The sequence below is a fragment of the Carassius carassius genome, chromosome 50 (assembly GCF_963082965.1).
Source record: "Carassius carassius chromosome 50, fCarCar2.1, whole genome shotgun sequence".
Classification (NCBI taxonomy): Eukaryota; Metazoa; Chordata; class Actinopteri; order Cypriniformes; family Cyprinidae; genus Carassius; species Carassius carassius.
Window position 1 is genome coordinate 14,272,394 of NC_081804.1, and position 22,628 is coordinate 14,295,021.

Sequence of the window (22,628 nt, forward strand, 5' to 3'; positions counted from 1 at the left end):
AGTCTATTTGTGCTCTAGATCCATGTCTTGGTTTACACATTTTTGCCTCTAATAATTATGTCAATCTTCAGCCACAAGTTGCACATCTGTTTTCTGTTCTAATTGGCTCTCGTGGCCTCGGGTTTGTGCTCTTGTCCAGGTGTCATCGTGTACAGCAGTGAAGATGAGCTGAATCCAAGGCCAATTGGTGTTAATTCACCATCTGCTGAGCAATGAAGCAGACAGAAGCTCTCTGGCCTGAGGAAACGTCAACGTCATGGGTCAAGAGGTCAGAAACTACGAGAGAAAAGATAGATATATATGAAGAATGCTGTGAATATAGTCATTGAGGGAAACATGTCAGTCTCAAAGAGTAGAGACACTTCATTTGATTCGTTTATCATTGTGTTTGACAGTTACAGCAACGAGATTATATTAATTTATATTGTATTATCACAATACATCATAAAATATATGTAAACATGCTATATTTTTTATTATAATTTAAAACATTTCTTAAGCAAAAGAAAATCTTTTTTATATTATATTATATTATAGTTTAAATTTACATTTTTTCTTTAGATTAAGAGGTGAAAGATGACCTGAATTCCTAGTGAATTCTTAGTGATGATTCTTGTCCGATTATCATGTGTTTTTAATTATTATTATTATTATTGTTGTTGTTACTTGACAGTTCGGATATTCAGAATATTAAATAATTTTACTTTTTAAATAATTTTAATTTTTGCTTTAATGATGACAATTTCCTATTTATCATTCTATTCTATTCTATTCTGTTCTTTTCTGTTATATCATATTATATTATACATTAAAATGCTTCATTTAAGTTTAAATTCTCATGAAAATGTCACATTGTTAAAATAAATAAATAAAATAAGAAAAATAAGAAAAGAAACGTAATTGTGTAGAAATAAGCTTAACTTTCTGTGGGCAAAATATAACTTTTTTTTTCTTCAGATTTTGGAGTGAAATATGACATCAAACCAGGCCAAAGACCACAGTGATACAACGGCATAGGATGACACTGGACATGAAATAAACATGAAATATTCAGCACAATATTCAACATGAAACTGTAAACACGAGTCATTAGAGAATCAACCTGATATGACACAGTATGAAATTACACATAAAGTGTGTGGGACTTCTTCTTCTTCTTCTTTTCCGTGTCCATATGGTCCACGAGTGAGTGTTCAGTGAGCATCAGACTGAGGTGGCGGAGTAAACATGACAGCTGCTAGACAGACCCTGACAATATCAACATGACAGCTGTCAGACAGAGCTCCAGCATACGAGCTGCTTCACGTACTCTATAGGTGTAATAAAGTGATTAGCCTGATGGCCACTGCTTGTGATTATTAAACCACAGGTCAAATCCAGCTTCAGCTGCTGACTCTGATCTCTGGGAAGAAGCACTGCATCGTCTGGTTGGCTTTGAGGATGCTGCATTTTTGTTATCTTGTCCTTCTTGTTGGACGGGAAGGAGTTTCACTGGATCATTTCTCAAGCATATTTCACCCCTAAATAAATAAATAAAAGAAAATACATTTAATTGGAACCATTAAGAATTTACATATTATTTTCTTAATCATTTTTCATTTATTGTTACATTTTCCTTGTCTTAATGTTTTACTTTTGAGGTCTTCTTACTATTCTCAGTGATTCTTGTCAGGTTCTCATGTGTTTTTAATTACTATTATTTAAGTTTTCTTCTTCTTATTATTTTTATCACTTAACATTCAGATGATTTTATTTTAGCATTAATGACAATGAGATTTTTTGTGTATTATGTAATCAGAAATTGGGGACAATGTAATTTTTAAGGAATGTGATTTCTTATTTATATACAATTCAATATTATATAATAAATAACATAATAGAAGATAATTTAAATAGGTTTGACTAGTAATAGTAATTAGTAAAATATGTAATTATAATAAATATATTTATTAATTTTAAAAGCATTAGAATTATGTAAAACCTAAAATACTTGAATTAAATCAGTTTAATGAATAATTGATTATTTTTTACTTTTGCATAATTATTCATTATTTGCTAAATATAATTTCTTTATTTTAACCACAAAACAGTGTTATTGCAGTATTATTTATATACTATTATTAGTACTAATATTTTGAATAATATTAACTTTATTTTAATTGTAGTTTAGGTTTAGTAATTTTGTTATTTGCCTTTGTCATTATATATATATATATAGTTGTATTTTTAGTCAGTTGTAGGTTTATTTCAGTTCAGGCAACATTTAAAATTTTCATTTAGTTTAAGCTTTTCCTTTGACATTATCATTTTATTTTATTTCATTTTAACTAACCAAATGTTTTTAATATTTTTAGGTTTAGTAAACAGTAATAACACCTCGACCTTGACATATCTGTTGAGATTATGGGTGTAATATTTGTTCCTCTCAGTAATAAAAGCCATCATAAATATGTTATGAGAGGATCACTTCTTTAACCCGTGTGATTTCTGAGTGCATCTGAACTCAGACACCTACAACTTTATTGCATCACTCTATATGCATGAGACATCCACATTAATAACATACAAACTTTAGAGTTCAGGGGTTAATTCTAAAGATTCCAGAACGGCACTGTGTTTAAAAAAAGGAAGAACCAAGGTGTGATCCTATGACTGTATGCAAGCAGTGTAATGTAATATATTGATGTCTAGCGTATCACCTGTTCTCAGAGCAGCTGTCAGATCTAAACTCATCACAGTCCTACAGCAGTCAACAGACAGGTCAAGGGTCAAATTCAAGCGTTTGTTAGAGTCATTGTTCGTATTAGTTTATTGTTTTATAAACTTATAAAAATTATATTAAATACTAAAAACTATTTTTTTTTCATGCAAAACTCCACACACTTACGATTTTGAGAGGGGTTGCTGCAGGTTGCTATGTGGTTGCTAGGTTACCCTGGGTGGTTACTAGGGTGTTGATGCTTACTGGGTCCTATTGAAAAGTCTCAGGTCAATGCAAGTCAGATCACTTAATAAAGAAACAGCACACCTCTCCTCAACAAACCACACGAGTTCAGCCATCATTCACAAGTTTAATACAAAAATATAGCTCAAAATAATACAAGACAAATTATAAGTACTATTATTTATTAATTTAAAATTAATGGCATAATATAAAACAACTAATAAAATATTTAATATGACTGGAACATTATCAATATTGAATATGACAATATTTAATATGACTGACTCTGATTACACTGACTGACTAGATTGAGTGAAAGTTACTTTAAGGGTCAAATCATTTTATTTATGAAAACAATAATAATAATTATTATTATTATCATCATCATAGAAATAAATAAATAACATAATAATATAGAAAATAATATAAATAATATTTCAATGGAACATTATTAATATTTAATATGACTCAAACTGGGTCTTATCTTGGATAAATAAATATATAAATAATTATGACTTAATTTACACTAATACAAATACATTAAATGTTTTTTTTAAATTTATAAATTAAAAAAAGATTTTATTTTTAGAAAATAAATAATTTAAGTAGGATGATAAATATTTAACATGACTGAATCTGACTAGAGTACATTAGACTAATGAATGTAACTATAAAGGTCAATTTTTTATTTAAAAATATATTTAAAATAACACAATACACAAATCATACAAATTAATATGACAAATATTTAGAATTACTGCATATGACTACATCAGCTCACACTAATGAAGGCTAGATAAATTATTTATAAAATAAATATATACTCTTTTATAATATATAGTAAAATATAATTAATTTATTATTTTCATTTTAGAAACAAATGAAATGAATGTGACTCAATCATATCAATCATATAAAGTGAAAGACCCTTTAGGGGTCAAATTATGTACAAATGAGTTTATCAATGAGATAACAGCTGGCCTCTGGAGAAACCGGAGCAGGTTGAAGAGAGAGAACAGATGAAGATACAGAAAACATCATATTGAAATCCAAATGCCTTTTCAGAGCACTCTCACTGAAACTAAACCAACAGCAGATACACGGCAGACATAAAGAAACACACCAGCTCCAGCTCTTCACTACAACAGATGCAGTTATAAGTGATGATATACGACACATAAGTGCAAACACACCGTAATGTGCATAAACAGACTAGGTTTTCTGTGTAATATGCTGTTTTTAGGCCCATCATTAATCCTCTGGTTGATTATCTTGCACGGACACACTGGTCCACGGGGCTGTGCACGGCAGTGGGTCTCTGAACATGAGATCCGGGGCCACCTGCTGGCTCTCTGCCCCGTGCTGCGAGTGCCAATTGGCAGCGCTGGGCATGTACAACAGACAGCAGATGGGAGCCGAACAGAGGTCAGTCCAGCAGCTGATGGCATGCTTCAGGTGTGCAGCTTGAGCTACAAGAACCAGATAGATACCCATACATCTTTCAAAGCTGAACACTGCACTTTTCATGAATAGGATGCAAAATAGGGCCTGAAACCTAAAACACAATATCAGGAAGTGCTCAACCTTCAGACTGATTGATTGATCAAAAATTCTTTGTCAAGCACATGGAGTCATACTAAATATTACATGTGCTGATTATTATTGAATTTTATTATTATTATTATTTTTATCCGAATTTGGGTCTTTAAAACATAACATAATGTTGGTCTTCTGAATGCAATTTTTTTAAGAACTGTAACCAAATTGTTAATAAGGTTGCATTCAAATGTGAAATACAGTTAAGTATATTTTGCCATTAGAATAAGATTAGTAATAGTAATTAATAAATAGGTTATTATAAATAGTTATTATTTTAATTAATAATGTAAGGATAATAGTTATTGATTATATTATTATTTTTGTTATTATTACCAGTAGTAGTAGTAGAAGTAGTAATAATAATAATTAATAAATAAATAAATTATTATTATTATTTGGTAATAATAATAACAATTATTGTTATAATAATATTGTTGTTGTTAGTAGTAGTAGTAATAGTAGGAAATATTTTTTTATAATAATTATCATTATTATCACTATCATTTTAATATAATATTAAGTAGTAGAAAAAATTTATAATTATTATTTAGTAGTAGTAGAAGTAAATGTATTATTTATAACAAAAGCAACAATAAAGTATTTTATATTATTATTTAAAGTAAAAACAGCTACAACGTCATCACCAACAACAACAATAATTACAAATATTATTATTATTTTCTACAACATTTTCGGATTTTCATTGTTGGATGCAGTAGAAAAGGACAAGGACTTGCTGTTTTTCCTTCCTCATCTTTATTTTATTAGATAATCACTTAACAGAACATGGAATTTGTGCCTTTATTGCTTTATTGGATGCCAATTTACAGGCTACACTGTTCACGGGAAGTGCCTTAATAGATTTATCAGGGTAAAAACCAGCAGAACTGCAACCAGAAGAAAAAGCTTGAAGGCAGGAAAGGAAAGGAAATGATTGTGTTAGAGTAATTAGAGCGCAAATGTTCTGGCTGCATTGTTCTTTTCAAAAGACAACACTGACCCTCAGGCACGCACACACACACACACACATTGATACACAACACAACATGCAAATCAGCTGAATCTCAAACAAAGCTCCTGAGTGACATATGAACCAGCCAAACCTGCAGATCCACCACACCAACCACATTAAATAACCATATTTATCCAAGCATATATTCCTACTCAGTGTGCTTTATGTTTGTAGTGTGCTTGATGTGAAGAAATTCATACAAACCCAATTATCTCACTACTACAGTAAGAGCACAATAACCAAGACCGCCGTTGTCACAACCCATTAAACCAGCAATTTTTCACAGAAGCAAATGAGCAGCAATGCAAAGCATCTGCTTGATCTCCTACCATCTTGTGGAGATTATATGAATTACACTTCATAAAAAATGACCTTAAAAACTAAAGGCCTCAAAGACTCATACTCCACAATACAGAAACAATTCACTCATTTATTGATGACTTGCATGCTGAACAATCAGACTCTTTGATCATTTTGTATACGAATAAACGTACATGTTTTAAAGAATAGCATTTGGTTCATTTGTCTGTGTGAAACAAAGCATTGTGACATTATCCAGCTGGGTTCTGGATGACGATCAACAGGTACTCTTTATCTAGAGGAAAACAGGGGAGAGGTGAGAGCTCTATAAGCGTTTCACAGCCTGATAAGCGAGACAGGCTGATAATGCGCTGACCCACCTGTCGACACCATGATCTCGTGTTTCTTGGACCTGATGCGCAGAAAGCTCAGGTCGTTCTGGGGGTCGATGTCTCTGACTGTACCCCGGGCTTTCATGGTCAGCTGATGCAGCAGTCCTGCGTACTGCACGCTTGTTGAGTTGTCTAGAGTGCTTCTGATGGGAATGCCTGGAAATAAAGCAGACAAACAACATACATGTGCAGAGGCCATATGCGTGGAAATGCACACTTATTAGAAACTCATTTTAATAATTATTAAAATATTTTTTATAGTAACACAATGGTCACCAGAGGTAAATCTACAAATTGACTGTACCCGTGTAGAATTGTGGGGAATATTATATTATATTATAATGAAGTGAAGTGACGTGTGACCAAGTATGGTGACCACTGATCTATAATATAGAATATATACATCTATATATGACTAAATATAATATATATATATATATATATATATATATTATATTTAGTCATATATAGATCAGTGATGGTGTGCTCTGCATTTAACCCATCCAAGTGCACACAAACACACACACCGTGAACATGATATAATATAATATATTATAGTAACATCCTTTTCTATATTATATTATATTACTGTAATGTATAGTCTGACAATTAGTCTATAGTCAGTAAGAATTGTATTATCTTATTATATCCAGTTTATAGTTTTATAGTTATTGTGACGAGTGGGGCGGGGCCGAGGGACATGGGAGCGAGGCCGGTGGAGTGATTGGAGATGAGCTACACCTGTTCGACCCGCCAGTCTCGAGGCCCACGGAGGAGATGGAAGGATATAAAACTGGACCGACGACAGTGAAGGACGAGAGAGGACCAGGCCTGGGATTTTAGTTGTGTTTTGGTTTTATTTTGTGCGCACCAATCGTCCGTGAGGGGCTGGTGCGCTGTTTTGTGTTTATTTTGAATAATTAAATGTTATTTGATTGTCCGCCGGTTCCCGCCTCCTTCTTCCGGATGAATATGAAAGGTTGTATCGTTACAGTGGGCCTCGAGACCGGTGGGTCTAACAGGTGTAGCTCATCTCCAATCACTCCACCGGCCTCGCTCCCATGTCCCTCGGCCCCGCCCCACTCGTCACAGTTATAGTTTTAGTCGCTGGGATATTAACTTATCAATGGGAGCTATTATATTATAGTATGTTAGCGTTTCACGGAAACCTGGCTGAATGACGCCATACCGGACAGCGCTCTCCATCTGCCGGACTCTCAGCTGTTTAGATCGGATCGCGACGCAGAATCAACGGGGAAATCGCGCGGCGGCGGGACATGCTTTTACATCAATGCACGCTGGTGTATAGATGTAACTGTGTTAAAGAAGATGTGCTGTCCTGATCTAGAAATGCTGTTTGTCAACTGCAAGCCGTTCTATTTGCCGCGGGAGTTTCACGCGTTCATTCTGGTGAGTGTCTACATTCCTCCACAAGCGCACGTAAACCTGGCTTTACAGAAACTCGCTGATCAGGTCACAGAGACTGAACAACAGCACCAAGACTCTGTTTGAATAATTCCTGGAGACTGAATGAATCTCTCCCGTGAACTGCCATAATACAGACAGCACATCACATGTCCAACAAGAGAAATACACATGTCCAACAAGGGATTTGGGATGTTCTGATCACTGTCTGGTTCATCTTATACCGACCTACAGGCAGAAACTAAAATCAGCTAAACCTGTATTAAGGACTGTAAAAAGATGGACTAACGAAGCAGAGCAGGATTTACAATCTTGTTTTGATCTCACTGATTGGATTGTTTTTTGAAGCTGCTACCACCGATCTGGACGAGCTCACAGAGACTGTAACATCATATATCAGTTTCTGTGAGGATATGTGTATTCCTAACAGGACTCATCTGACTTACAACAATGACAAACCGTGGTTCACTGCAAAACTCAGACAGGCCAAAGACGCTTACAGGAAGGGGAGCAATGTCTTGTATAAACAGGCTAAATACACACTGGAAAAGGAGATCAGAGTGGCAAAGAGGAATTATTCTGGAAAAATAAGGATTCAGTTCACTTCCAACGACTCAGCATCAGTGTGGAAAAGTCTGAAAGAGATCACCAACTACAAGACACCATCCCCCAGCACTGTGGAGAATCAACGACTGGCAGACGATCTGAACGAGTTTTACTGCAGGTTTGAAAGAAGAACACCCATCACTTGCCCTGAACGCCTCTCCACACAACCGTTCACACCATTCACCAGCCTGTCTGAAATCCTGTGCTGACCAGCTGGCCCCGATCTTCACACAGATCTTCAACAGATCACTGGAGCTGTGTGAAGCCCCCTCATGCCTCAAACGCTCCACCATCATCCCCATCCCAAAGAAATCCAAAATTACAGGACTAAATGACTACAGGCCTGTGGCTTTAAAGTCTGTAGTCAGTTGAAAAACTGGTGCTGGCCCACCTGTAGGACATCACTGGACCCTTGCTGGATCTTCTTCAGTTTGCCTACAGAGCAAACAGGTCTGTGGACGATGCAGTAAACTTTGGACTGCATTATGTTCTGCAACATCTAGACAGCCCGGGGACTTAAGTGAGGATCCTGTTTGTGGACTTCAGCTCGGCCTTTAACACGATCATCCCAAACCTCCTCCTGCCCAAACTTACTCAGCTCTCCGTGCCCACCTCCGTCTGTCAGTGGATCAACAGCTTCCTGACAGACAGGCAACAGCTAGTGAGGCTCTGTCAAGGACCCCTCTTGTCAAGCTCCTGAAGTTTGCAGATGACACCACATCGTCCACAATCGTGGACTTCAGGAGAAACCCTCCTGCTCTCCCCCCACTCACCATCATGAACAGCACTGTGTTACGATCAGAGACCCAGTGAAACGCAGGAGACGAGAGATCCAATCGCAGTAGGGTTTTAATGGGTAATCCAAAGAGAAATCAACAAGCAAGGGTCAAAACCAAAGATCCATCCAAACAAACAAACAAATAAATAAACAGGAACGGAAACAGGAACTCGGAAGACGAGGAACTCGGAAGGTGAGGAAACTGGGTGACCGAAGGGAAGGACTCCATGCAGACAAACAGAAAAGGACTGGTTAATATAGGGAGGATAATGACTAACAAGTGAAGACACCTGAGTGCAATTAACAGGAGTGCAATTACTGTGATGAAGGGACAAGGCTTAGTGGGAATTGTAGTGCCTACGGTGAGGTGCCTAAGGGGAAGTGAGACCACTAGTGGAAACTCAGGGAAACAGAGACCAGACAGCGTGACACACTGTGACTGCAGTGGAGTCATTCAGGTTCCTGGGCACCACTATCTCTCAGGACCTGAAGTGGGATATTCACATTGACTCCATTGTGAAAAAGACCCTTCAGAGGTTGTACTTCTTTTGCCAGCTGCGGAAGTTTAACCTGTCACAGGAGCTGCTGAAACAGTTCTACTCCACCATCAGTGAATCCATCCTCTGCATTTCAGTAACTGTCTGGTTCAGCTCAGCTTCAAAATCTGACCTCAAAAGACTACAGAGGGTAATCCGGTTGAGCAAAAGGGCTGGCAAAATCACTCTGGACCCCTCACATCCAGCACACTCCCTCTTTGAACTGTTGCCATCTGGTTAATGCTACAGAGCACTGAGGACCAGAATGACCAGACACAGGAACAGTTTCTTCCCTCAGGCAATCCATCCAATTAACAATTGATAACGACTGTGGAATACACTACACTACAATATTTATATTTATACACACATACACTTATTTATCTAACACATATACTAGTGTACACTTAAATTTTGCACATAATATACCTGTACATACATAACTGCTTTTTGTAATATATACCTGCCATACAATTGTCATTGTATATTGTCATCCCTTATCTACTTATTTGTATTTTTTGTATTTTATTCTTTTATTATGTGTTTTTTGTTCTGTCGCTGTCATTCTGTTGTACTGCTGAGCTTCTATCAAACAAATTCCTCGTATGTGTAAACATACCTGGCAATAAAGCTCATTCTGATTCTGATTCTGCTTAATATTACTACATTAAACACATGGCAAATAATGTAGTTTACCTTCTGCGTTAAGGACGATTGTGCCAATAACACCATTAATGGACTGAATCCTCTTCAGGGTGTCTTCGACCTCAGCCTGGAGCAAATAGCAGAGATTAACAACATATCTACTACAATACATGATTTGAAATATAGATATCATTTGGCATAATGTGAATAAAAAGTTCACCATGTCGCCTCCTTTCGTTAGTTCCTGGTTGCTATGGAGACGGAAGTAAATAAAGTTTACATTATTATTTTCCATTACTCACAGCCGTTTGTGATGACGTCCATTAGTTTTAAATGATGCTAAACAAATATAACTGACAAATGTGTCCAGAAGACAAACATTTACAAACATAGCTCGCTTTTTTATTTGACTTTTTGTCCGACTAGCGCCCCCTAACTCATTATTTTACTTTGAACGAATAAGACACAAAGGCAATGAATATGGTTTGGCGTTTTAAATATCGCTGATATCTACACTGTTAAAACCTGTTTTTGTGTTTATAATGACACTCGTGTTTATTTTTATAACTTACAGTAGATTAAGTCTGTCAGAGTCAATATGGCGTAATATTATATATATATATATATATATATATATATATATATATATATATATATATATATATATATATAATTTTGTTGTTGCTTTTAAAGCCTTCAATATTATCGTTTAATTTATAAACAAATTTAAAAACTAACCTTTGGTAACCGGCGATGGGGCGTCAGCGTGCTGCGCGATGCCGTCACGAGAAGACGTGACGTAACGCGCGCGCGCGCGCGCACGCAGCGGAGGCGCCTCTGGAGGAGCACTGCAGGTGACAGCAGCGGCGGCGCGGTTATGATGTAATGCTGTCACGGATGGCGGTGTGTGCGCGGCTCTGTGGAGCGGGTCAGTCGCGGAGGTGCAGGCGGCGGCAGAGGCACAGCCAGGCGGACCAGGGCAGCGACTCTGAGATGGACATGGACGACGAGGAGGAAGAGGAGAGGGTCGTGGGCAGCAGCGTCAGCCGGAGCAGCAGCTGTCACAACAGCGGGCCTAGCGGAGCCGCGAGACTCGGCTCTGGGGACTCGGCCTCTGCAGGACCACCGCGCCCGCAGTCACTGCTGGATCTGCCGCCGGAGCTACTGGTGGAGATCTGCTCTTCTCTGCCCGGCACTGCGCTGCCCAACCTGGCGCTGGTGTGCAAGAAATTCAGGCAGATCCTGAACACAGAAACAATCTGGAGGAGGAGATGTAAAGAGGGTAATGATGTGTTACACAACACACAGATATATTATGGCACCGACTCCTAAATACGATTATAACGTGTGTGTGTGTGTGTGTGTGTGTGTGTGTGTGTGTGTGTGTACGCACGCTTATAGTTTCTGAATCGGAGTTTTGTTGTTGTTTTTTGTTGTTGTTGATGTAGTTGTTTTTTTTTGTGGGGCTTAAAGCCTTTAAGTAAAAAAAGTATACGTAACGTAATATTATTAATTATCTATTATTATTATTATATTATTAATTTCTTTAATAAAATTATTTTATTATGTTGTTTACAGGAGTGATTCTAAAATATCTTTGAAAATTTTTGAATACAAGAAATTATTGACGTTTTTGTAGAATATTATATAGTTGTTAACGTTCAACATCAATATGAACACAAAGGCTGCATTTTTTGCATGTTTTACATTTGATTGCTTCTTTTCATAATCTCCTTGTTTGTTCTTGATCTGTGAAGTGTATTTAGCTATTAAAGTGGCCTGAGTTTCAGTACTCTGGGTAACTGAATCATGCATAGTTAGTTCAGAAATGGAGAGTGTCTTAAAACTCATTGCCCTGCAAACTTAAGACAGCATTTTTAGCCATCAAAGGCAGGCTTTTAAAATCCTTAAGAGACTGTGTAGATAGCCAGCTCAAAAGGTTTTCTGATTTCAAAATTAACGTAAATTAAAGTTCATGTTTGCCTGTCAGTGTGTTGCTGTTGAATGAAATCCGTTATTTGAAAGTTCTGGTGCACAAGTCAAGAGAGTGGTCAAAACCTTTGGTGAGAAACACCTGACAACATGTTCAGATATGTTTAAGTGACTCTGTGAGGGTTTCATTTGTCTTATCTCATGTCTAACAGTTTTTACACTACCATCTGTTTAACAGACTTGAACACCACTGCAGCTAGAATCAAGTAGAATCGTATACAATAACACAGAACACCGAAAACCATCAACTTGTTGACCATCAACTTAAAATATAGCAAAGGAGCAATTTGTATTCAGTGCTGGTGCTGGTCCAGTTTGTCATGAGAGTTTCTCTTCTTGCAGAATTCGGTATGAGCGATGACCTGCGGAAGATGGAGATCGTGGGTATGTCGAGCCGAGATCTGTATGTGAAACGTAAGTTAATCTACTTTAACCACAGAAGTCACCTATCTTGACAGTTCATACTAGTTAAAATAATTACGGAAAGGTTCACCCAAAAATACAACTTTGTTGAAAATTGTAGATGTGTTTGTTTCTTCATCATAACAGATTTGGAGAAATGTAGCATTCCATCACTCTAAAGTCAATGGGTGATGAGTGAATGAGTGTTTAAATCACTGATAAAAATATCACAATAATCCACTCCAGTCCATTAATTAATATCTTGTGAAGTGAACATCTGTGTGTTTATAAGAAACAAATCCTTCATTAAGATCTCTTAACTTAAAGCATTGATTCTGGCCAATATATAGGTGCTTGTCATATAATTAGAATATCATCAAAAAGTTGATTTATTTCACTAATTCCATTCAAAAAGTGAAACTTGTAAATTATATTGATTCATTACACACAGACTGATGTATTTCAAATGTTTATTTCTTTTAATTTTGATGATTATAACTGACATCTAAGGAAAATGATGTCACCCAAATTCAGTATCTCATAAAATTTTGAATATTGTGAAAAGGTTCAATATTGAAGACACTTGGTGCCACACTCTAATCAGCTAATTAACTCAAAACACCTTGCAAAGCCTTTAAATGGTCTCTCAGTCTAGTTCTGTAGACTACACAATCATGGGTAAGACTGCTGACTTGACAGTTGTTCAAAAGACGACCATTGACACCTTGCAGAAGGAGGGCAAGACACAAAAGGTCATTGCAAAAGAGTCTGGCTGTTCACAGAGCTCTGTGTTCAAGCACATTAATAGAGAGGCGAAGGGAAGGAAAATATGTGGTAGAAAAAAAGTGTACAAGCAATAGGGGTAAGCGCACCCCCATGGAGAGGATTGTGAAACAAAACCCATTCAAAAATGTGGGGGAGATTCACAAAGAGTGGACTGCAGCTGGAGTCAGTGCTTCAAGAACCACTACACACAGACGTATGCAAGACATGGGGTTCAGCTGTCGCATTCCTTGTGTCAAGCCACTCTTGAACAACAGACAGCATCAGAAGCGTCTCACCTGGGCTAAAGACAAAAAGGACTGGACTGCTGCTGAGTGATCCAAAGTTATGTTCTCTGATGAAAGTCAATTTTAAATTTCCTTTGGAAATCAGGGTCCCAGAGTCTGGAGGAAGAGAGAAGAGGCACACAATCCACGTTGCTTGATGTTCAGTGTGAAGTTTCCACAGTCAGTGATGGTTTGGGGTTCCATGTCATCTACTGGTGTTGGTCCACTGTGTTTTTTGAGGTTCAAGGTCAACACAGCCGTATACCAGGAAGTTTTAGAGCACTTCATGCTTCCTGCTGCTGACCAACTTTATGGAGATGCAGATTTTATTTTCCAACAGGACTTGGCACCTGCACACAGTTTCAAAGCTACCAGTACCTGGTTTAAGGACCATGGTATCCCTGTTCTTAATTGGCCAGCAAACTCGCCTGACCTTAACTCCATAGAAAATCTATGGGGTATTGTGAAGAGGAAGATGCGATATGCCAGACTCAAGAATGCAGAAGAGCTGAAGGCCACTATCAGAGAAACCTGGGCTTTCATAACACCTGAGCAGTGCCACAGACTGATCGACTCCATGCCATGCTGCATTGCTGCAGTAATAATAACTCTAATAAAAGCATAATAACGCTTCCTTTAGTGAAAAAGTCTATCTCATATTGGACTGTTTTCATTGTAGACAGTGCTTGATTTGTGCATATTTCTTTCCTGATTCAAACAAGATGTCTTTTTCGCTGCAGAAATCGATATTATGGATAGAGGACTCATATTTTAGCCGTTTTTTAAGAGGCATTTGTTTCTTTCACACATGCAGCTTTTCACTTCACAAAACATTAACTGATGGACTGGAGTGGTGTGGATTACTTGTGGATTATTGTGATGTTTTTATCAGCTGTCATTCTGCCGGCACCCATTCACTGCAAAGCATCCTCTGGTGAACAAATGATGCAATGCTACATTTCTTGAAATAACTTTTGGGTGAACTATTCCTTAAACATTTCATTAAAAAATTAAAACTTTCTTTTTTTATGTTATATTAGCTTTATTGTACCATACATATTAGTTTTAGTAAACATTAAAAACTCTGCCATTGGTCGGACAAACAGATAATTGACTGTAATCAACCTAACGATCTGTCACTTTTTTTTCTTTATATATCCTGACCAATACATGCATATAACATATCTAATCTGTTTAAATATCCTTTAGATTTTCATTATAAAAAAAAAATCTGTTTGTTAATGTTGTTGCTGCATCCCATTACATGTCATTTGTCATTTTCTCAATGCAATTAACATTTACTTCAGCTCACAAAAGACACTTTATGTTCCATTACACTTTGTTTGGTTGGTTTGTCTGTAGAGGAAGTTTAGCATTGATGCTTGTTTAAACTAAATATATTTAATATATTATATTATAAATAAATGATATTATAAACACTTCACTCTCCCATCCCGTACACATTCATTTTCACTGGCATATGTGAATGTCCCTCTCACACTTGTGGTTCAGCTGTTGTCCTCCTTTGCCTCTCTCCTCTTCCTGTGGTGCACCCACCTGTGTACCTGTCCAGGTGTGAACCCGCAGGTGAAGTCGGGACGCTTTATGAAGCTCCTCCCTGATTATGAGCATATGGACTATCGGGACGTGTACACACACTGTATGTACTGGCCGTGTGTGAAGGCTTTGTGGTGGTGGATTCCAATCACTGCCTGTCAAGCTGCTGGTTGAAGATGCTCTTTGCTGCTGACTCTTTGTTCCAGGTTAATTGAGTTAAAGTAAAACTTTTGAACGTGGTATTAAGACCATGTAGTCATATTTATATTGATAAAAATATTACTGACTCTTTCCTTAGTTTATGAAACAAACAAAGCAAAATGTAACCAAGATAATGGCAAGATAATCGAAAATATTGTTTTGAAAGAGTAATAAAATAGTCTAATATTGAAAATTACAAATAAAAATTACAATAAAATTTTTGAGATCAATTTTTTTGTGATGATATAAAGTTTGCAGAACGGAATATGAAATATATATTTTGCACAATATGCAGAAGTGTAACAAAAAGCAACTGTTTTAATCCAAATGTAGAAATTGTCAGTAACTCATAACCAGAAGTTTATCCGTCTTGAATAATAGTCCCTCCAAAAAGACAACTTTAGAATTAAAATAACATGTTTTTGTATGGAAGTATTAATAGAAATCTTTTAGAATCTTCTTGTCCCGTTGACTTCCATTGTAAATGGAAATGTAAAGTATCAGCGCCGATATTAAGCATTTTTATGATTATCGGTATCTGTAATTTTCAAAACCGATTTGCCGATAAAACAACTTAATTTTGAAACACGTTATTTGGCTCTGATGCAGCCTGTCAGAACTTAGCACTCTGTGGCCTAAAGCAATCTCCACCCACCTCCCACCTGATTTGTTGGGAGACACGAGTCTGACCGATCAATGTGGAATTCACTCTCACTCCGTATGTAGTGAGACACCACTATTAAGACCTACTTCAGCTTCTTAAAAGTGTGTTGTTATTACCATCATACATATTACATTGTTACTTTTTGGTTTCCCAATACATGCAGTTTTTTAACTACCTGATACATATTACCATCATACATATTACATTGTTACTTTTTGGTTTCCCAATACATGCAGTTTTTTAACAACCTGAAAAGTCTTCTGTAGCACAAAGAATTGTGGGTAATATTAGCCACAAGCATATATTATTTCACTGGAAATAATTCAGGAACTTTTGGCTTACTATTTACAAAATATGGAACGCACTAATGCTGCTAACTTAACAAATTATTTAGTATGGATAGTATGCAAATTGGAGCACAGCCTTGGTTTGGTACAAACTGATGTGACAGCAGCACAAGTGCAGCTTCTGCCGAGTGTGTGCACGCCTGTGTGTCCTGCATGCGTGTGTGTGATAGACACAGGATAGCAAAGGTGCAGACCATTGCAGCTGCGCTAACATCAGCAGACTGTGTGAGATGCAAATGAGTTCAAGTCACCAGGCGTGGGTAAATATTAGCCCTCTGAGTTGTTGCATTTCAGATAAGTTGCATATACTCACACACTCATTGATCTCATCCCATCTAGCATTCTTCGGGGTTGGTTCTGTGTGTGCTGTGTGCTGCTGAGTGGCATTTTAAGTCTTGTTTTGCACTTGTTTTCCAGTGCTGCATCCCTATAGACACATCCTGGGTCTCTGGCAGCCTGATATCGGGCCCTATGGAGGACTGCTGAATGTGGTGGTATGATCATACAGAAAAAATAAAAAAGGAATGCTGACAAATGCAAAAAGAAAGCTAATATCGGTTGAAAATAACAATGTGAATGTGAATGTTTGTTCAAAACCCGTGAGTGTTGCAATGATGATTATGGTGATGAATATCATTATATTTACACAGTACAGCTGTATTGGGACATATTACTATGCCATAAAATCGTGCTTGAAAAAATATATAGAAATATAAAAAAAGCATGGCAAAATTGCTAAAAGTTAAAACAAATAAAAATACAAAAATAACACTTAAGTTGGCTATATTTTCCAGTTACAGTCTTTTTTAAAATGGAGCATTTGCCAAATGCTGTTAAATTAGAAATTAAATTAAATGTATGCATTTAGCAGAAACTCTTATTCAAAGCGACTTACAGTGCATTCAGGCTATCAATTTTTACCTATCATGTGTTCACGGGGAATCGAACCCCCAACCTTGTGCTTGATATCGCAATGCGATACCAATTGAGCTACAGGAACACGGTTGAAGGAAGCTAATGCTAATGTAGCATTGTGAAGTGTGATTCATTGCAGCAGACTGGTATATTTAAATGTAATTTGAGTACATATCATATGATAGGTAAATAGCTTTAATATTGCTAGCTAATAGCATTAGCATATATGTAGCTTGTAGCAAACAGAAGCTACAATTTCACTTGTTTTACTTTAAATTATGTAGCTTGTTGCTAAGCTACATTTTCTAGAAGTGGACTGAATTGTACTGAATGTGCGCTTTTATTGTACTTCAGATTTTCAAAGTTAAAAAACTGTACTTGTAGATGGTGTAATATAAAAAAATAAGAGGCCACTTAAGTGAACTTGAAGAGAGTTCACTTTCATGAATGTTTTTAAAAAGTGGATTTTGAAATGTCAAATTGCAAGAATTAAAGTACATTTTAAAGCATGTTTGAATAATCTTGTCATTCTTTAAAGAAGTACATTTGATGTTTTGACTAACAAACCAAGGTACTTGATAATTTACTGCACATGTAGTGTGATATCTGATACCAAATTTAATCATTTAAAAATTTCAGTTTAATCTCGATGAATGTGTAATTGGTGGGTCAAAATACTCTAAAATTCAGCGTATTATTTTTCATTTAAATATAAAGTATAATACATTGGAATTCAGTTGCAATAAGCATGCAGTTCATTCAGTTAAGTCTAAAAAATTACTTTCATTTTTCCACTTAAGTATATTAAGTAAAAGTATGCTAATGTATATTTGTTTTTAAAAGAGACTGTTGCACACACGGTGTTAACGTAATGATGCTAATTTCAAAAGTGTAACTCTTTCTTGCTTTGGTAATTGAATTAGGTTGACGGCCTGTTCATCATAGGCTGGATGTATTTACCGCCCCATGATCCCCGTGTGGAGGACCCCATGCGCAGACGGCCGCTCTTCCGCATACATTTGTGGGAGAAAAACAAAGCCACCATAGAATGTATGTACGGGCACAAGGGCCCTCACAAAGGAGACATTCAGGTAAAAGTACCATATTTTTTACCATAATGGCCCAATTTTGCCATTATATTACACAAGATATTGACCTTTTTCTTTGCAGACTGTGAAGAAAGATGAATTTTCCACCAAATGCAACCAGACGGATCACCATCGAATGCCTGGAGGAAGGCAAGAGGTAGGAATCCGGACTGATTTTGAGGTATAGCGAGGCTCTTCTGCAGTGGCTGGGTGTACAGTGAGCCCCATGTGCTTGTGCAGGAGTTCAGAACGTGGCTACAGGAAGAATGGGGAAGAACACTGGAGGACATTTTCCATGAGCACATGCAGGAGTTGATCCTCATGAAGTTCATTTACACCAGCCAATACGAGTAAGTCTTCGACATCGCCGGTTCTCACCCTGAATGTGCTAACAGTTTCACTTCCTCCGTTCAGTTTTGCGGTCGGATGGCAGCTGGTGGCAGATGTTTTTAACCTGTTTCTTCTGGTTTCAGTAATTGCCTGACGTACCGGCGGATTTATCTGCCCCCGTGCCTCCCTTCAGACCTCCTGAAGCCGGGTCTCTTCAAAGGGACGTATGGCAGTCACGGCCTGGAGATCATCATGCTGAGCTTCCACGAGTCCAAGGCCAAAGCCACCAAACTTACCGTGAGTCAGATATCCAAAAATATAGACCGGTAGTGAACATTGATATATTGCAGAATAATATGAGTTGAATAAAACATCAGAAATTACATACATTTGAATTTACTTGAAGAGAACGGTTCACAGCACTTATATCATGTGTGATTTAGCATATTCATCAGCACACGTGTTTGAATTTTTTAGGGTGACCCAAATGTCCCAGCAGGTCAGCTGACGTTAGAGATAGACCTGAACTGTCCGGTGCGTCTGCCCGACCTGGAGCACCAGCGGAGCATGGAAGAGCTCTCTCGCCTGGTGCTGGGGGTGCATGAGGAGGCCCAGAGGGGTTTACAGTCCCGGGACACCCCATCAGAGGCTGCAGAGGTGCCCTCCCCTCAGGGGGCGGAGGACGTGGAGCCGGGAGCTGCTGCCTGCAGCCACACATCTGAAGCGCAGCCGTTTGTTCTGCCTCTGGGAGTCATGACTCGTAATGAAGAGTATCCTCGCACCTGCAAGATGTGGTGAGTCTACTACTGTGCTCTACACATTATAGAAAGCTTATTAAATCAGCCATACATGAGTATATGAAGCCACGTTCATTTAAGTTTTTATTTTAACAGTATATCTATTTCTTATTATATTATTAACACATTAATAACGGTTAATAATATTTTATAAAATATTTTATAAGTGAATTAATCTGAATCAGTTACCAAATTTAATTTGTTAAGCTAAAAACATTTATGTATTGTTAGTTTTATGTCTATTAATATCAAATATAATTTATGGCAGTTCAGTTTTTATAAAGAAATAATAGACTTCTCCTCACTGAATTAAATGCTTAAAATAAACGTCATATTTTTAAATGAATGCATAATTGTTCTATTGTACTATATAAGATATATTGTACTATAAGAAAATGTTTTAAAACGTAACAAATGTAATATTAAATACATATTACAAATAATTATATTGCATTGTATTATGTATAAAATGATATAAAATAGATATTTTTAATTATTTTTAAATATATTAAATGTATATAATTTATATGTAACTTATAATAGAATTAAATGTTTTCAAATAAATTGTAAACTTTAAAGTTTTTTATTCAAATTTATATAAAGTACTTTTATAAAGTTTAGGAAATTAATAGTTAACTTAAATTGTTTAAATATTATTTACATTTTGTATATATGTAAGTACAATAAAAATTATTTAAAATGTAACACTATAAATTTGTATTATTTAAATACATTTAAAAAATCTTTAATTATAATGTGGTGTTTCTATATGCTTTCTATCAGTTTTTATGGAACAGGCCTGATCGCTGGCCACGGCTTCACGAGTCCAGAGCGCACGCCGGGTCTATTCGCCCTTTTCGATGACGACCGCTTTGGCTTCATTTGGCTGGAGCTCAAGTCCTTCAGTCTGTACAGTCGACTGACCGACCAGCTGTCCCACGCTCAGGCCCCCAGCATGGAGCGCTTCGAGGCCATGCTCCGCAACATGCAGTCATGGACATCCTGATAGCAAACCTCACACTAGTGTTCTCAGCAGACACATCCTCTGGTATTACAGACACACACACACACACACACACACACACACACACAGCACTCTGCTCGCATCCGCACAGGTGTATGTAAGCCACATACCCATACGTTTGCATTACATTATGCCTTTATTATCAGCTTTTTAATTAATTTATTTCTGTAACCTTGAAATGGCGCCGGAGATGACGACAATGTGAACATTTTCCCATAAACTCAGCTGAGCGTGCCTCTCTTACCAAGATGCTTCAAACTCTCAAATCCTGTGGTTTTGTGCTTTAAAATTCTTTTTTTAGAAGCGTTTGTCCTTGATGTGGCAACATCTGCAGTTGCTTTTAATTGATTTTATTCAGTTATTTATTATTGTATCGTTATTTGTAAAAATTCCACACCATATTTAGAAATGCTTTCATTTTTTTTCTGCCAGTGGTCACTGAAAACGAATGACTTCCAGCTGCAGATGTCAATTTTATCTCCCCCTATTGTGTCCATTCATAAGTGCCATAACACTAAAAAAAGCTCAAGTTTCTTATTTAAATTAAAAGTTCACACAAACATCAACATTTGCTGAAAATGCCCTCATCCTCAGGCCATTCAAAATGTAGATGAGTTTGTTTCTTCATCAGATTTGGAGAAATGAAGCATTGCCTCACTTATTCACCAATGGATCCTCTGCAGTGAATGGGTGCCGTCAGAATGAGTCCAAACTGGTTTAAAATTTGAATCATCTTGATGGATTTGTTTGTGACAAACATGCAGCTTTTCACTTTATAATATATTAATAATATCCCAATCTGTTCTGATGAAGAAACTAACTCATCTATAACTTAGATGGCCTGAGGGTGAGGGAATTTTCAGATAATTTTCATGGCTTTAATTTAGATCTACTGTACTGTTAAAATTGCAAGTGAACAGCTAATTGGTTAGCCATCAAATTTACAGGATTCTGTTTATCTAGCTGTGCAGCTCTCTTCCAAGTGCTCTTCCCTACACAGTGTAGACATTTATCGGAGATAGAATTCCTCCGGCTATACATTTGTATTTGACTGCAGTATTACTAGCATTTGAAAAAAAAAAAAAATCTGTATAATGTAAAGTGAATATATATATAAATGCATTGAAAAGATTAATCAGTATATTTCAGCTTTGTTTTAGGGATGATTGTGTATATGATCGATGAACTAATTTAAGTATATCGCCTGTGTTTACAACCTCTGAGTTGAGTTGCAATTGTTTTAAGTGTAATGTTCTCCTAGAATTGGCTGCTTATGTGGACTGATATCTTACAACTACTGATTTTATTCCAAAGAAGATGTAATTTCAGCAGTTTACATTAACTCCTATATAAATCATTATTTCGACTTTTTGTGGAAATGTATGCCAAAACTGACATTTAACTATTTTACTGTTCTATTTTACTTCAGTTTCCAATGAATCACGTCAAGATCTCTCACCTGTTTTTCTGGTTCAGCGTTCTGATTCAATTCAAGTCTATAATTTCCCTCCATCTTAAAGGAATAGTTCACCCAAAAAATTCAAATATACTCACCCTTAGGTTATCTTAAGATGTTGATGAGTTTCTTCATCTGTACAGTTTTGGAGAAATTTAACATCACATCACTTTTTCACCGGAGGATGCTCTGCAGTGAATGAGTGCCGTCAGAATGACAGTCCAAACAGCTGATAAAGACATCACAATAATCCACAAGTATTCCACACCACTCCAGTCCATCAGTTAATGTCTTGTGAAGCCAAAAGCTGTGTGTTCTCATTCTGACGGCACCCATTCACTGCAGAGGATCCACTGATGAGCAAGTGATTTGATGCTACATTTCTCCAAATCTGTTCAGATGAAGAAACAAACTCATCTACATCTCTCTCCATTATTTATCCATAATGATAATTTAGCAAAGCACTGTGCCTAAAACTAATTGAAACATCTGTGCTGCTCTTTAATTTCCTTGTTTTTTATTTTTGTAATTTATATTGAAAGTTAATCCCGAGTTTTTTTTTTGTAGGT

The 22,628-nt window shown here is 36.7% G+C and overlaps 2 protein-coding genes across 6 annotated transcripts; one reads left to right on the top strand and one right to left on the bottom strand.

Annotated features, from left to right (window-relative positions):
- Positions 1-885: 885 nt before the first annotated feature.
- dynlrb2 (dynein light chain roadblock-type 2) lies at positions 886-11,055 on the bottom strand. Of its 4 annotated transcripts, XM_059546009.1 has the most exons (6): positions 10,976-11,000; positions 10,458-10,488; positions 10,289-10,364; positions 6,235-6,403; positions 2,700-2,742; positions 886-1,520 (listed from the first exon to the last, which is right to left on the bottom strand). In XM_059546009.1, the coding sequence occupies exons 2-5, from the start codon at positions 10,458-10,460 to the stop codon at positions 2,733-2,735; spliced, it is 258 nt and encodes an 85-aa protein (XP_059401992.1). In that variant the 5' UTR covers positions 10,461-10,488; positions 10,976-11,000; the 3' UTR covers positions 886-1,520; positions 2,700-2,732. The 4 variants fall into 4 exon arrangements, with proteins under 4 accessions (XP_059401992.1, XP_059401991.1, XP_059401989.1 ...); XM_059546008.1 differs by lacking the exon at positions 2,700-2,742 and having other exon boundaries at positions 6,236-6,403; positions 10,976-11,007; XM_059546006.1 differs by lacking the exons at positions 886-1,520; positions 2,700-2,742 and adding an exon at positions 6,033-6,150 and having other exon boundaries at positions 6,236-6,403; positions 10,976-11,055.
- A 29-nt stretch (positions 11,056-11,084) lies between these two features.
- Positions 11,085-21,325, top strand: LOC132133154 (F-box only protein 31-like). Of its 2 annotated transcripts, XM_059545892.1 has the most exons (10): positions 11,085-11,519; positions 12,572-12,643; positions 15,254-15,340; positions 16,867-16,943; positions 18,288-18,455; positions 18,535-18,609; positions 18,693-18,802; positions 18,926-19,079; positions 19,260-19,576; positions 20,363-21,325. In XM_059545892.1, exons 1-10 carry the CDS (start codon positions 11,123-11,125, stop codon positions 20,583-20,585), a joined length of 1,680 nt encoding a protein of 559 aa, XP_059401875.1. In that variant the 5' UTR covers positions 11,085-11,122; the 3' UTR covers positions 20,586-21,325. The 2 variants fall into 2 exon arrangements, with proteins under 2 accessions (XP_059401875.1, XP_059401876.1); XM_059545893.1 differs by lacking the exon at positions 15,254-15,340.
- Positions 21,326-22,628: the final 1,303 nt, after the last annotated feature.